A 17,079-nucleotide genomic window follows, 5' to 3' on the forward strand; every position below is an offset into this window, starting at 1 on the left:
TTCCGGTCCACGGCTCTGGAAAAAAAATAGAACATGTTATATTCTTCTCCGCAATTGCATTTCTATGGGGTTGCTGGCTGGAACCGCAACACACTACGGATGTGTGAATGGCCTCTTACTCTGTTAGATCGCAGAAAACGTGACTTAATAATTTTTTTTTTTTTTTTTTTTTTTTTTTATGATCCCAGTTAAAAAAAAAAATAATTCTCCTGTGTCTTACTGAATTATGGCGCCCCCTTGTGTTCTTTTGATTCCTTTTTTATTACATCCACTCATAGGCTGTTTTCCGGGCCCTAAATATCCATGACCTATCATTAGGATAGGTCAACCATTTCAGATCGGCTTCTTGAAGGGACCGCGGTTCACAGGAAAGCGCTGCAGCCTGTTCGTTGTATACCGGGCATGGTGCCATACATTGTATTGTATGTGCAGCTCAGTCTTATTCAACTGAGTGGAACTGAGCTGCAGAAAGACAATGTGCCCCGACAGACGAGATGCCCGAGGCCCAAAGATGCCACAGTGCTGTAGCTCCTTCCATCAGTTGATTGACAGAGGTGCTAGGAGTTGGACCCCCACTGATCAGATGATCAATATGTCTGTCCACTAGTGGTGGTCAGTCACGCTCAGTAGCTTGGTTCATCTCCCAGATCCTCTTGTCCGTTAGTAGCGTGTGATTCCTGCTATTGTGCAGACCAACCCATAAGAATCGGTGCTCTGAACCCATTAGGTGGATGTTACTAGAGGTAATCGACAGAACACCGGACGGTGCCATCAAAATTCTAATTGAGGAATTATCATGGAGGAAACTCTTTAAAGCTGGTGTGCTAGGACATTACATGTACAGTAATGCGCAAACAATTGAACAGTTGTTTCTGGAGAGGCTGTAGGTCACAGAATGGGAAACGGGGGATTATTTAGGTTCCCTGCCTCATCATGGGCAGATTATAACCGGTCCCTGCACGCGGCCATGTAATATGTCAGCACCGTATACTTTACTGGACATTATCCTGTGGACCAGCAGAGCTCTGCCGTGTACATGCCTTTTGCTGGAGGAACTGTATCCTAACGCATGAGTTTTCACAATGAAGAAATCCAGCAGGGATCAATAATAATCTGCTAGTCGGCCAGAAATGATTTTGGTTTATTTACTCCCTGGGCAGCACTACAACTCCCATAAGACAGGAGTCCACAAAGCTGTTCTGCCTTGACCTATATAGGACAGCGTTTCATGAGCTGCCGGTCATTAGGTGTCCTGGTTTCACCATGTCGGACGTGCTCCTCAACGGCTGCCTTTTATTTTTATGTCCTTTGTCTGGAGCCTGATTTCAGTTGTATTATATGGGGCACTTTTTCCTGTTTTGCTTCACTCCCCATTATATCCCGTGCTATGTCAAATTCTGTTCTCAAGACTGTACTGTCTGTGGCCAAGACGCATCTGACAAGTTTTAAAGGGTATTTTTATTTAGTATTCATGGAAGACATAATTTATTTATTTTTTGCGTTTTTATCTTTTTTTTTTTTTTCCTTCCATTTCAGCAGTACTAAATCATTGAAAATGAAATACAAATGGTCTTTCTGTAGCAATGAGCACAAGAGAACTGATATAGATAGGGATCCCATTTTGCTGCCGCTGTGAGGGATAATGCTATGTTAGTTAAAAAAAAAAAGTAGATTAGTAGAATTAGGATAACAGCATGACACTATATTCTTCTCTTAATAGGCTTGCATTGGCTTTCTTAAGTTAAGCGATGCTGTTTGCTGCGCTAAAGGTCCAAACTAAGGAGGATATTAAAGGGCCAGGACAGGGAGTAGAATACATGGAGTGACTTAAATTATAGCCAGAAAACCATCCACGTGTGTGTGTGTGTGTGTTTGTTACATAACCTATTCGGTATACAGTTGCATAGACTGGGTTGACAGCGCCCGGGGCGAGCTATATATTGCGCACCCCCTCCCTTCCCACTCTAACCTGTAGATGCCCCTTTTTACCTTGCAGGTGCAAGTCTATGCAACACCACAGATAACACACTGATAATGGGTACAGATAATGAAGCAGAGGTTGCCCACTCCGGCAATGCACACAGTGACAATTGTCTGCATGGCCCCCTCTGTATTAGTGTATACATAAAATGTCCCCCTCTGTATTAGTATATTATGCCCCCCCCCCCCCTCCGTGCATTAGCATATACATACATTAAAACAAATACTCGCCTGTGATCTTCTGTTGCTGCTTATGGCCTGAGTTACGGCCTGCTGGCGCAGACAGTCCCACCGTGCCATCACGTAAGACCCAACGCGGGGGTGCACGTGAGGTCTCCTGCTTCGCTGTATTGCCTCATAGGTTTCAGGCTAGTTGCCTGAGGTCGGAGTCTGAACTGCAAGGACAGAAGCTATAGGCAGTAAACTGCTTCTATTCCAGGAATCTACTCTGCTCTCTGGCGCACCCTGCGGTCTGGCGCCCGGTGCAACGCTCCCCCACTGCATATTTAGTTTGCTAACGCGATTTAAAGGTTTGCGGTCATCACATTTTTAAGAATGTGTTCAGAATCTTTATCTGAGACTCACTTAGGTTTTCTTTTTTTCTTCCGCCTCTCTGCAGCATACAGCACTTTCTACATCGTGGGGTTAATATTATCCATGCAGATTCCCTTTGTTGGCTTCCAGCCCATCCGTACAAGTGAGCACATGGCAGCTGCAGGTAAGATCGGACGCTGGCAACATTGGATTTCTCTTTGTCAGCCACCTCCATGTGCTTTCTACTATTGCATCTACTTACCTAATATTTGTTAGTGGTGTCTATATGTGTTCCAGGGGCTGCTTTATGGTTAGCGCCATTTCACATGAGCGTATTCCGTGCGTGAATTCCACAGACTGAACTGTGACAAACTCGCAGCGTTCTAATGATTTCCAATGCTGTGTGTTCTGTTCTGACCTCTGCTCTGATGCCGTCGGTACGATTCATTACTGCAGAGGTCAGAACACACCGCATTGTAAATCATTAGAACGCTGCGAGTTTGTCACAGGAGCAGTACTGGAGTCAAACGGAGTGGATTTCCCGCACGTAATACGTCCACACAGGGCAGAACTGACGTGCTGAGGATTTAGTATCTGCTCCTCGTGTCCGTTCACACACAGATGTTAAAATCTCAGCCCCTTTGCTGCTACCGTAATGCACCATGTATATTCCACCCGCAGATCCAGATGGAAAATATCCAGCCTTTCCACTACGTGTGGACGAAGCCCTAAAGGGGTTATCCTATGACTGTAATAAAAAAATAAAAATATCTGGCGTAATATTTAACTATTTAAACGCAAAAAAAGCTACTCTCCAGTGTCACTTTAACCTTTTCTCTCTTCACTCGCATCTGGAGGACTTCTGCCATTCCTTTTCTATGGATGGCCACATGAGACAATCGAGCACGTACTTCTCCCAGGATGCATTGCAGCCAGCTCTTGTTAACCCCCTGTGCCCCCTACATAGAAAATCGCCCTAAAATATGGCACCTGAGAGTCCAGTAATAGCCGTTTCCTTCTCCGCTGCTAAAAGAGAGGGCTTTGGGAGGAGTGAGCGAAGGTGGTCTGTGATCGCCACTCCAGCACTGACGGACAGGGCAGCTACTGAGCGTGTTAGTCCTCCAGAAGGATAAACAGCAGGGGGTGCTGTCAGAGGGAACTATAATGTACAGTAAAAAAAAGTAGCAATCTTTGTATTGCGTGTGTATTGTAGTAATACTTCATTTAAAATTCCTTTTTCATCACACATCAATATATTTTTGTGGGATTACCCCTTTAAGGGTGAATCCACCAAGTCGCCATGCTTCAGCTAAGTACGTTTACGTATATAAATGTTCACTGCCGCCCCCCCCCCCCCCCGCGCACACACTTTTTGTGTGTGGGGGGGGGGTTGCATCTTATGAAGCAGAAAATATAATAATTTGAAATGGGTGCCAAGCAAATGGAACGGAGACCCCACCACACTGCTATGTACAAATGTATGCCTGTGTAAATAATATATATATATATATATATATATATATATATATATATATATATATATATATATATATATATATATATTATAATCTTCAGGAAATGCCACTTGATAAAATGACAAAACGGTTCTGGTTGTCCTGTTACACTGATGGATATTGGGGGACGTTGATGCTTTGTGCTTGTTGGAGGTGACCTGTCTTTGTCTGTTCCAGGAGTGTTTGCGCTGCTGCAGGCATATGCTTTCCTGCAGTACCTGAGAGACAAGCTGACAAAGCAGGAGTTCCAGACTCTCTTCTTTCTGGGAGTGTCTCTCGCTGCTGGAATTGTGTTCCTGACCGTTATCTACTTAACATACACAGGTAATTTGCCCTGCATGTCTCATAAAAGCTATTTATATAGCATCTGATATCTAGCACCGCACCGTTATGTGCCACACATTATTCCATCAGCTCCTGTATACTGTCGGTAGACTCACTGTAGTATACAGGTTAAATATCGGTAGTTGGGTTCAGTAGGATTCTGAGACTGTAATTAGGAATATTGTTGATAATTCCAAAATAAGTGTATTATATTAATTCTTTCAGGATTTTGTTTGAAAACTTCCGTTTTGGTTTCTCAACCCCCCCCTTCTTTCAGGGGCATTTATTTATTTTATTTTATTTATTTTTTATAAATTTTTAGTATTATGGTTTTCTATTTAATTTTTTATTTTTTTTACGGCAGTCACAGTGCGTTAAAACTAACCTGTGCCCGCCATTCTCCGGGTCAATACATTTATATAGTTTGTCTTTTATTTTAATACGTGGAATAAAAACTTTGGAAAAATATATATTTTTTTTTTTTCTTCGCCATAATGGATGCTTTTTTGCCTCAAACAAAGCCACCTCAGATGCTGTAGTTATTAATATCCGACCCACAGGGGCTGACTCCCAGCACACCATCAGTCAACTGTTGGATGGGGTTTACCTATGCTTCATCTCCTTTGTAGCAGTGGTGCAGCGTACTTGTAAATCCTTTTTTTTTTTTTTTTTTTTCCTTCTCTAACATGATTATGGGGGCTGCCACCTTTACCGAACGGTTTTTAACAGCCACCATAGGCTCAATGGTCTGGAGCAAAAACCCTGACTTCTAAAAGAGTTTTCTAGGGATGCTCTGTGACCTGTGTAGAGGTCCTTGTGCAGGGACGGCGAGTAGATAAGCTGTGACCATCAGCTATTGTGAATAAAGGATCCTGTGTTAGCTCTGTATTGGTGCTACCTGTCATTGTAATCCTGCCTGTGATGATAAGATGATTGCTGAAAGGTTATCTATACGGATCAGGAAGTGGTGCCCATTATGCTTAGGCTTAATGACTAGAACTAAAATTTCAGGATTTTAGATGTAACTACTATGGTCACATGGAAAAAATAAAAAAAATCTTAAAATCTTAAACATAAAAAATTCGATTTTCTGAGTACACGTTCTCTTTAACGATACCTTTTGGCAAGTCAAGTTTTGATCAGTGAGGTCTCTGTGCTGAAGTGAAGGGGCAGAAGCACTCTGCTGAGGTTTGTGCTCTTTCGCCTGTGATTCTGTGTGGACCCCTATACTTTCTGTACATACGTATACGAGACGCTTGGGTGTCCAAGAAGAGCCTAGGAAAGTTGATCATAGCCTAAGAGCCTCACCTGAGCACTTCTGCTCCTTTGTTTCAGAAAACAATTGGGGTCTCATCACCTGGACCTCATCATTCAAAATTTATGTCACTATAATGTGTCAAAAGGTTTTATGAAATGACAAATTTTAAATTGTATACATGTGTTTAATATGCGTGATCTTTATTTTCCAGGGTACATTGCTCCTTGGAGTGGCCGGTTTTATTCCCTTTGGGATACAGGGTAAGGTTAGCGGCTGCATCCGATGGCTGCTTTTTCTATTCAGTTTGCCTCTACTGGATTTAAATGCAAAAATGCCATATACTAATCAGAGGTTGGACAACCTGTGTTCTCGGAGATGGACAGGAGGAGAGCATGTCATGAACTCTCACCCATTCTCCGTCAGAACCACCAACAAATGGTTTAGACATTTTAACATGTTAAAGGAGTTGTCTCGTCTGACAATGGGGGCATATCACTGGGATATATTGAGAACAGTGCCCGCGAAGTGGTGGAGGGTGCACTGCGCATGCACAGCGCCCCTCTCTTTATTTTCTATGGGACTGACGAAAATAGCCGAGCGCTGGCTTGGCTATTTCCGTCGGGCCCATAGAAGTGAGCGGTGGGTGGTCATTTGTGATGTGCTCCCATTCACTTCTATGGGGAGTGCTTGGTGGTGGCTGGGTTAGAGTCCTCCAGCCACCACTTTGCAGTTCTTTGTTCCCGATATATCATAAGACAATGGGGGCATAGCCTAGCTATATGCCCCCATTGTCTGAGATGAGACAACCACCTTAATCTTAGACTTCCTGATAAATTGTGTAGATTACTTTCGATTCTGTTAGATTTGGCCCTCATCTTGCTATAGATCTGCCAGAGCACAGGGACTTCTGTTAAGACTGGCTGGCAGAAGAACGATTTGAGGACAGAAACCACAACCTGTAGAACTAAGCCTTGTACCCTGTACACTGTAGTGGTCAAAGGGTAAAACTGAATATTTCACCCTGCAGTAAAGTTACACAAGTAAGCTGGATGGTGTCCGGCTGCTCCTGCTGGCCTGGGATATTTTACATTCCCAGTAGCTGGCTGGATTCATTACATTCTCCAGAAGGAAAAGCCCAGCCAGCTCAACAGCCGGGGAGGATCAGACATCTGTACAACAAACTGACCTGTAAAATTGTTCGGCTCATCCCTTGTTGGATGCAGCCGGTATCCAAACATTTGGCAGGTGTTACCTAAAATGTTCTGGACTGAAACTGTAATCATCGCTGTCTTTATACCTCAGATCTCTGGAAAATTACCGACAGCTTAGCGGTTTAAGAGTGGCCAAACAGTTTAGTCTGTATTTAGGAGGTCATTATTAACATCAGGTTCAGTGACTTCAGCGTTTGGTTCTTGCCAACGATTTTCACACGGAGAAATCTGAAAAGCAAATTGACAGTTAAAATGCTGGATTCCCTCATGTGGTGATAATCTGCCTGTGCCTCTTGTCTCTTCATTGCCTTGTTTTAATGGGAGAGCGGTGATATCTTTGGGTATTGTAGACCATACAATTTGCAGAACGCTGTACACTGCTGTCATCTGTGGTATACTTTAATCCTTATCGGCCTGTAGAGTGACCATAGCTGTTTTTGTCATTTGTCTCCTTTTTTTCGTCTGTCCCTTTTTTTTTATAGGTACGCAAAAATTCACATCCCCATTATTGCTTCGGTATCAGAACATCAGCCAACCACTTGGGTTTCTTTCTTCTTTGACCTTCATATATTAGTCTGTACCTTTCCTGCAGGACTTTGGTTCTGCATAAAGAATATCAATGATGAGAGAGTTTTTGGTAAGTACTGTCCAGAACTTTTTGGGTTTTCAGATTGTTACTGACAAGGAACAGACTTGAAGATGCAGCCCAGCCCAGAGCGCCCTTGTAGACCCCCTTAGTACAGCACGGCCATACAGTCTTTATCAGAATTTGCACTGTACGGACATGTTATTCCCCTAGAAGCAATACCTTCCATACGGACGGAGACTGACAAAATAATATCATCCTCCAGGAAAAGCTTATTATGCATCTATATGAAATGGTGTACATGAACCCTATCAGAGTGAAGCTAGGTCATCTTTAAAATCCATCAACTCCATCAATGGCAATTATAGGTTATGTTGGTCTTTAATCCGCCTTCTGTCACATCATTGAGACATAAGGTTATCGCCATGTCAAGATCCTCAGTCTACACTGAAGAGACTCTTGCACTCTGGCAATCACTCTTGCCACTTCAGCCTTTTTCCTCTTGGCTTGGAGAGTACTTTATCTCGAAGTGACCCAGACGGCAACCCCATTGAAATCAGTGAGGCTACGATGCCCTGTCAGTTTCACTCATGAAGAGCCGCACTCTAGTGATCGGTGGGGTTGCAGGCACCAAGGCACATTGTGACCGGTTGCCCATACCCATACCTTACAAAACTTTATTCTATCTACAGAAAGATATCCTTTTCAAGCTTTTTCACATGTAATGCATTGTTTCAGCACCTGCTTGTGCAATTCAATTATATGCTCTACCAGTCGCTGTGATTTTCCCGCTCTTCGATGGCATTTATTTTAATAACTTGCTTGTTTTACCTTATGTCATCTCTTCTGCCTGTCACTGCCAGAACATGTTATGTACTACTCCTCTACGGTTATTTCTACTGTTCTTTTACTGACATGACGCTGTTAATGTGATCGTTCCTGGACTGCAGGACAGTCGCCTCTAAGCAGCGCGCAGTATTAGGGGTAATTATCATGTTACCAGTGGAGCACTTTGATATACCTTTTTTCCCTTTCCTCCACAGTTGCTCTATATGCGATCAGTGCGGTATATTTTGCCGGCGTGATGGTCCGTTTGATGTTAACCTTGACGCCTGTGGTCTGCATGCTTTCTGCCATTGCTTTCTCAAATGTCTTTGAACATTATTTGGGTGATGACATGAAAAGAGAGAACCCACCAATAGAAGACAGTAGTGATGAGGATGATAAAAGGAATTCAGGAAACCTTTATGATAAGGTAATTGGGATGCTTTGCCTTATATACTTGCAAGAAATGTCCTCCTCCGTCAGAAGTTTTTTTTTTTTTTTTTTCTTATTGCATTGTGTGTTTTTGTTTAGTTTTTTGTTAGAGCTAAAATGTGCACAGTTGGAGGAGAAACTATAGTTTTTCGCATTTTTGCTCATTTATTTTTAGAGAAATTACCTTTTGGTGGCCATTATTTTCACAAATCATAGCCATTCATTCATTCCCCCTGCTTATGAGAAGAATTTCCACGTACATCCACGAAGCCTGCACTTACAAGGGGATGAGTGCTCCTTAGAGTTCTGCTCCAGCTCAGCTCGTTTCACCTTGTATGGACAAGTGGTACATGTACAATTTGAGAAACTCCCAACTTGTAAGCTGTACCATGACTTAAAGGACAGTTACTGCTTTAGCGAATATATAAATCTTTAGCTGTTCAAAGTGTCATCAGAAAATGAACTATTGTTTAAATTGGCCCTCCCTGCAGTGCCCTCTGCCCAGGTTAGAGTATGCCCAGAAGACTCTCCCATAGACGTCAGTGCATCATTTCCATTCTATACGTTTTACCGCAGCCGCAAGGACATAGGAAAGCATCTCCTGAACTGCTGTTAATAGCAGCCTCAGACAAGATGGCTGCCCCATAATCATGTACAGAAAACAACAAAAAACGCTAAATAGAGATTAGAAAAAAGAGAGACTCCACCGAAAAGCAGAAATTTCCTTTTGGATTACAGTGTTGTACATTTCTCATTCAAGTGCTTTCCTCTGTCGTTGCAGTCTCTTAATAGCTGCAGTCTCTAACGGTGAAATATGCAGCAATATTCAGCGGAGATCTTCCACGTGACTGTACCGTTAGGCTACTTTCACACTAGCGTTTTGGCTTTAAGTTTGTAAGATCTGATCAGTTTTGCCTAATGCATTCTGAATGGTAAAGGATCCGCTCAGACTGAATCGGTTTGCCTCTGTTCAGTCACCGTTCCGCTCCGCAGGCAGACACCAAAACACTGCCTGCAGCGTTTTTCTGTCCGCCTGGCGAAGCGGAGCCAAACGGATCCGTCCTGACACACAATGTAAGTCAACGGGGACGGATCCTCTTTCTCTGACACAATAGAAAACAAATCGGTCTCCCATTGACTTTCAATGGTGTTCAAGACAGATCCGTCATGGCTATAGGAGACCTAATACAACCGGATCCGTTCATGACTGATGCATGCGATTGCATTAGTAAGGGAAGCGTTTTTGCAGATCCATGACGGATCCTCAAGCGCTAGTGTGAAAGTAGCCTTAGTTGCATTAGAGGCTCGCCTTCAGAGTTCTGTTGCAAATTCTACCAGATGTGATGGCTGGAATGGTGCTGTATGCATCGCTATTCATCCTGTCAGCGACAGAACCCACCAACAGACCATCCGTTGTAGGACGGACCTGGCAAAGAGCCTTGGCTTCCCTTATGATTGCCTGGTAGAAGAGCCAAAACTGATATTCACCTTCAGACCTATTGGCAATGGATGGAGTTTACATTTACTTTTTTTTAGGGTAGCGTACCCCTGTATAATAAACGTGGTGTCCAGGAGATTGCATACTTTTTGCAATAGGCTAAAAACAAAACAAAAAACTGCCCTTGTCCAGATGCTCCCTGATTCCCCACTGATCTCTGCTTCTGGGTCCCTTTCGACACTCAGCCAATCCCTGGCTGAGGTCGGTCACTGCTGTGGTGAGTTATTGGCTCATGTCAAGAGGGACCAGGAAGCCGAGGCCAGCAAGGACTGGAAAGCAGCAGAATCGGTAACGTAGGACTTCTTATTTCACTGTTCTGCCTTTTTGAAAATAATCTAAACCCCCTGAACAAGACCCTTAGAAGTTATGAGGTAATACAGACCTCAGACTAAGGCTACTTTTACACTTGCGTTGTTGTTTTTCCGGTATTGAGATCCAGCACAGCATCTCAGTACCAGAAAAGACCGTTTCCATTTTTAGTCCTCATGCATTCTGAATGGAAAAAGATCCATTCCGTTAGCATTCCGTTTTGTGATCGGACACAAATCCGCTGCAAGTTGCGGTTTTGTCTGGTCATAAAAATGGGGAAAAAAATAAGTCATTGTTTTGACTTTTTTTTTTTTTTTTTTTTTTTTTTTTTTTTTTTTTTGGGAGGCTAAAAAAAAACACTGATCTGTCACCCATTGAATTTCAATGTATTTAGGGACAATTTATTTTTTTCTGTAACCGATGCATCCTGATGTGCAAAATCAAAACAGATCTGTTTAATTCCGGTATTGAGATTCCCCCCCCCCCCCCTCAATACCGGAATTTACAACGCAAGTGTGAAAGTAGCCTAAATATATGTAGAGCAGCCTTTGTTTTCAACCTCTTGCAGCTTTATGATCCAGACTAATACCTTGCTGAGGATTTTATGGAATGAATACATACGTCCCAGAACAATTAAATGATACCATATCTGAGTACCAGTGATCGGAAAGCCGGTCATAAAGAACATGAGCCGCTTTAACCTACGCAGCGGAATATTTAAAGGACGTTTTTCTCCAGACGTCTCTCTTCCATTGATTCCCGGTCTCTTTCCCCTATAAGCATGGCTCGCTGTAATTGATGTGACGTTGGAAGCGGTGTTTAATCTCCGCATTGTGCAACCACCTCTCCAAGAAGTTGGGTAATGAAGTGCAGACAATGGCAATTCACATTTTTTTTCTCTACTTTTAATTACTCAACAAAATGAAAGAACTTGGCTAGGCAGAGGATGCGGGGAATAACAGTTTGATTATACAATTATCGTTCTGAATGTCAGATTATTTTCCATGCTGGTTGCCACTCAGCGGGGTGAATGCTAGATTGCCTGCTGCTGTGTAAGTGTTACATTATGAAGACTAGTCTGCCAAGAGGCCACCAGGGAATAACCGGCGTTGTTTGGGAAAAGCAATACCGCATCTGATGAGTTCAACTTAACCTGTGTGCTGCCAAGGTAACAACGGAGCTAGTTGACCTGTCTTCTGGGTTGGTCCTTACTGCTCATACATGTTCTGGGAACCATGACATAAACAATGTGGTGGTGCCGATGGCTTGTTACTGCTTTTATAGCAGACACTACGCATAATGTCCTCCTCTTGGGTCTCACACACAATGCTGATTTGATCTGTATTTTGCAATAATTTTTTTAAGCCAAAGTCAGAAGTAAAAAAAAATGGAAGATATTTTGGAGCATTCTTTTTGGGACTGTTGGAGATGGTCAAGTACATCTTGTGACAACCCATCCATCACACGACCTATCCTTTTCAGCTGACCTGACCTGATTCATGTCAAGACACGGTCAAATGTTCCTAGGAATGCTAATTCCCAATAACTGCCCCCGTTATCGTGCTGTGTAAACGGGACCTGCAGCCCAGAAACAATGATTTGAGCAATCGCTTGTCTGTCCCCATTCAGGAGAGATCATTGGTGCATGTAACTGCAGCTCTCACCCCTTCTGATGAGGCGGCAGTTATAGGGAACGAATAGTCCATTTCTGATTGCGGAGTAGGCCCATGTAAAGGGACCTTATGGGTATATTGACACACGGCAGAGTAATACGCTGTTCTAGTGAGAGCGCTTGAGCAGAAGATACATTTTTGTTCTCTTTACATGACCAAAGACGTCAGCCGTCAAACCAATCGCTTCTCCATTTGGCCAAATTAGCATGTTTCCGTAGAGGGAAAAAGATATGCAGATGCCAGACACCTGTGGCACTGCATATCGGTGGGCACATATGAGGAAAGGGGCAGCAGCATCAGGGGTTGCTGCCATAACAACCAGCTTAAAGAGGAATGCCACCCAAAAGTAATCCTTTTACATGTGATCAAACACCTGGAGAATGTTGACTGTAAAGGTCTTAGAGACGTGCACACCTTCTAAATGGTGGCCATTGAAAAACCAATGGCGTATTGCATTAGAGTGCTGTGTCAGGGATTACCTTGGAATCGAGCTCACGGAGTCCACCAGTGTGATCTTCTGGCATTTGACCGTGAAATATTAGATCATTGTTTGCTGTCTTGCCTTTATACATGGGTTTCATAGAATGAGTCAGAAACATGACCTAGATTTCAGTCTTTTGCCTGTCTGGCGCACTCTGGTTTTCAGCGATAATTAAAAACATCTGACAACCCTCACAACGTCTTATAATGGAAACAAAACATGATTATACTCCCCAGTTCTCCAGCGCCATTCTCTGCTCTGCTGGTCCAGTGCTCCTGCCACTTTCTACAAGCAGCAGAGGTGATGGTTACTTGAGGTGTCAGGAGCACAGCCTTACTGGAGCCCTAACCCTTCTAAGGGAAATCAGTAAGACGGTAGAGAGACTTCAAGTAATGCCCTAAAGGGAAACTGCCAAGTAAAGTTTTTTTTCTTTTTTGGGGGAGTGCCTATTGCTCAAAGTTGTTTTGCTTTCTGGTTGATTCCTGTGAAGGAGACAGCAAGTCCTTAGATTTGACCAAAAGTCATCACAGAGGAGTCATCTGGCACATCATTTTTTTGTGCTTTTGTCTCGTATTGTATTTAACCTCTTAATGAGTTTGGACCGTTTTTTTAGTTTACCGTTCATGCCTGGCACATTACGTGCAACTTACAAATATGCATTTATCAGTGAGGATTTCTTTTGTGAAGATTGTTTTGCAGTCTCCATGGAAACCACAATTTTCCCATGAACCTTTTCCCCTTAGAAAATCCAGTCATAAGAAGGCTTTATTTGTGTCAATTGTGCAATAAAAAAGGAGAGCAACAAGTTTTTATACGGGTCTTTACGATTGCAGCAGTGAACGATTTTAATTTATTTTTTAAATCAAAAATTTGTAGCTGGAGGACTTGCCCATCAGCCTGGGCATGTGTAGTATACAGCAGAAAGTGTTGGAATCTTATTCAGAAGTTCCTTGAACAGCTGCCATCAAAGCACAGCAGTCATTAAGGGGTTAGTTGAATCCGCACCTGGCCATCCCAGATCCTAATGTATGTTACTTCTCTCTTCCTAACTGCTGTCTAAGGTGACCTCATGTTGAAGAATACATTTGTAAAGTATTTAAATTGCGTATTTTTTCTTTAACTGAAAACTACATTATTGGAAGCAATAGGACTTTAGATGTTGTGAAAACTGTAATTTATGCAATTTCAGTACTTTCATAGTAAATTAGAGCTGAGCATTTTCCTAGTCAGTCAGATGTAAAGAGCTTTGACCTGCGAAGGCCATGACTTGTTTTACTATTAATTACTAGCCATTCAGAACCCACTTCTGTTAAGGCATAGATGATATATGAGGACCTCTGAAACAAATTCTGTCTTTGTGTCCATTCAGGCTGGAAAAGTGAGAAAACATGTTTCTGAGCAGGAGAAGACTGAAGAAGGCCTGGGACCCAACATCAAGAGCGTGGTCACCATGTTGATGCTTATGTTGCTGATGATGTTTGCTGTACATTGCACATGGGTGACTAGCAATGCCTACTCAAGTCCCAGCGTGGTGCTGGCTTCTTATAATCATGATGGGTAAGAACCAGAAGCCTGATGTTTGTGAAGAAAGGGTTCTTTTATGGGTCTTTTTCATTTTAATTCTAATGTTGTATACTTCAGTGGGACTTGCTAAACCCCTACCTCCATGGTTTCAGTATCTATGAAGACTAATAAGCCAGGAACAACTGTGTATGAAAGTTAAACTAGGCTGCATCTGTGCCGTCCTGGATGCATAGTTGGCCATTAGGGATTGGTTTGGATGAATCTCTCTACCACTGTATCTCTCTACTCTCCAGAATAAGGATTAAATCCCTGCTCGTGTGAATGTGCAGTTTTGCTTTGTCTGAAATTTCTTCAGTAAACGGGCTCTTTGTGTAGAGTACACAAAAAGCCAGAGTGATCACTATTGCTAGTTTGTGGACGTTGTGCCTTCTACCAGTTGATAGACCATGGTATACCATGAAAATTCAGCCAAAAGCAGTAATGGGTTTCTTTTATTTCAATGTGGGTCTTTTGTGTTTTGTTTTTTTGTTTTTGTTTTTTTTATGGGTGTAAGCCTAATTTTAAATTGTCGCCAATACTTTGTTTTGACACCATCAGTCTCGTTTCAGAACAAGAAACATCTTGGATGACTTCAGAGAAGCATACTACTGGCTTAGGCAAAATACTGATGAACATGCTCGTGTGATGTCTTGGTGGGATTATGGCTATCAGATAGCAGGAATGGCTAATCGGACAACGCTGGTAGACAATAATACGTGGAATAATAGTCATATAGCATTGGTAAGCGTACAAAAAGGTCTCTTGGCTTGGAAAGGACACAAACATTAAAACAATCGAACTGTAGATTTTGACATCTCACCAAACACTGCATTATGCACAAAGACATAAACATTTGCTAACATGGGTTGTCTGTGTAGGAGTTGAAGGAACCCAACCATATCAGGCAAGTGGGGTTATGTAATATGTGTATATAAACTGTATATCTGGTTCATGGGTTAGGCCAGGACTGGCCAGGTTGCAGCTCTGTCAGCTTTTCAGCATGTTTTAGATCTACCTCTCCTTACAGGGGTATTCTGGTACCAATTTTATTAATAAAAATGCGGTTGGAGAGGGCAAAAATAAGAGTACTCCCTTTAATGATCCTCCAGTACTGCTGCAGTCTGGTCGCTGTTGCGTTCCCAGCTAGTCTCTACTTCTTCTCCAGAAACTACTTGACCTGCACACTCCAATGACCTACCACTGCCAGTAATTGTCTGAGAGTGGGCAGGCCAAGTCATTGACAGTATGTCAAACTAAGGAAGTGGGATTTGAGAGGGCCGGGGATTACTTGGGTACAGTAAGTATTCCGTTTTATTTTTGCTCCCTCCGAGCCCATTTTTATTTTAAATGATTGTATCAGAATACCCTCTTAAGATTTTGAAGTGTTTAATAATTACCAATATATCTTTACTCCTTAGTTTATATAAGGAAAATGTCTCTGCCCCCTTACTCATGCATGGTGGAGACTGCCCAAACGATCAGGAGGGTGAGGGACCCTGCATATGAAAGACTGTTCTCCATTGCTTATGTTTAAAGGTTATTAGATATATTGCAGTATGGGAAAAAAAGTTGAGTTGGTTATAACCCAAGAAGACTGAGTATGTACTAAGAGCTTACCGATATAATGATCTGACACATCAGTCTTTGTTATTGGCTATAGAGAGTGTGATGGACACTCTGGAGTGTGGTGGAGGGTACAGTGGTTCCCAAGTTAGAATGTTAATTGGTTCCATTGTAAGTTGAAACCTCTAACTTGAGTCCATTACTCCATTGAAAACCAGTAATTGGTTCCAAAGACCCAAATGTCATCCCACAATAAGAGAATGTGAAGTTCTAAGAAAAATAAACAGGCAACAAAGATGTGTAAAGCTAGTCCTTACTTAAAACAGGAATAGATGCTGAAAGCTGTAAATAACTTTCTATGGTGAGTGCAGGAGCTTCTTTGGGGAGTACAGAACATGCAGAGGTGCTACTAGACAACCAAAACCAGTGAAATGGCCTGTTGGTTGGACCTGAGAAACATTGTATGTTGAGTTTACGTTCAACTTACGGTGGGTCGGAAAAGATCATGTATGCTGAATATGTTGCATCCTGAGGCCATTGTATCTTGAGAGATCATTGTATCTTATACCCGGCAGCGTGTCCACACTGTTTTCATTACTGTTGAGATTTGTGCCCACAGCCAACCCAAATATATTAACTGTATAAAGTATAATACATGATGTTGGTTATGTCTTATGCACTTCTTAATGGCTGATGAATGTAATGCTAGAACAATTGTGTGTTTGTAATTCAGACTAAAACGTTTGCCAGAAGGTGTCCTTAATGCTAAGCCATTTGAAGGTTGGCCCTACTGCTGGGTGAGCTCCCTCCTATCACCTGGGATAGTCACTGGCAAATTTACCCTTTTTATAAAAAAAAATAAACAAAAGAACTTTCACTTCTATACTGCAGGCTGTCAGCTTCTCCACTACCCGCACGCCTGCTAAAGATCAGTTAACTGAATGGGAGCCTGCTTTAATTCCTGATATCTCTGTCTCGGTAGCAGCTGGAGATGTAGCTTTCAAACAAGACAAGGCCTATATCAGGAGATATATCAGTTAGAAATTGGGTTGGGAGCGAAAGCAGCTGAAACTTGCTTTGACTTCCATCTATCACTCTTGATCCGGTTCTAACAGTGAGACCCATATCTCTAGCTTCAACCCAACCCGAGATATAAGGATTTAAAGCAACACTTCCACGCTTCAGCCTGCTGCCTGAGTCCAGCTCGGGCTGAACTGTTAAAGGAGTTATCCTGGAAACGATAATGATGACTTGACTTGTATTCAGGATAGGTCATAATCATCACATTGGTAGAGTCAAAGTCCCAGCATCCCTGCTGATCAGCCGTT

General features: G+C 42.5%; 1 protein-coding gene across 1 annotated transcript in view; it reads left to right on the forward strand.

The window, feature by feature from the left end:
- STT3B (STT3 oligosaccharyltransferase complex catalytic subunit B) overlaps positions 1 to 17,079 on the forward strand; it is a 90,538-nt gene that overhangs the window by 62,513 nt on the left and 10,946 nt on the right. The window contains exons 6-12 of the mRNA XM_044293484.1: positions 2,600 to 2,698; positions 4,206 to 4,352; positions 5,822 to 5,870; positions 7,304 to 7,458; positions 8,451 to 8,662; positions 13,995 to 14,182; positions 14,758 to 14,929. Coding sequence (XP_044149419.1) covers positions 2,600 to 2,698; positions 4,206 to 4,352; positions 5,822 to 5,870; positions 7,304 to 7,458; positions 8,451 to 8,662; positions 13,995 to 14,182; positions 14,758 to 14,929 — 1,022 coding nt within the window. The remainder of the gene's footprint in view (positions 1 to 2,599; positions 2,699 to 4,205; positions 4,353 to 5,821; positions 5,871 to 7,303; positions 7,459 to 8,450; positions 8,663 to 13,994; positions 14,183 to 14,757; positions 14,930 to 17,079) is intronic.

The sequence above is a fragment of the Bufo gargarizans genome, chromosome 5 (assembly GCF_014858855.1).
Source record: "Bufo gargarizans isolate SCDJY-AF-19 chromosome 5, ASM1485885v1, whole genome shotgun sequence".
In the NCBI taxonomy this organism is placed as follows: Eukaryota; Metazoa; Chordata; class Amphibia; order Anura; family Bufonidae; genus Bufo; species Bufo gargarizans.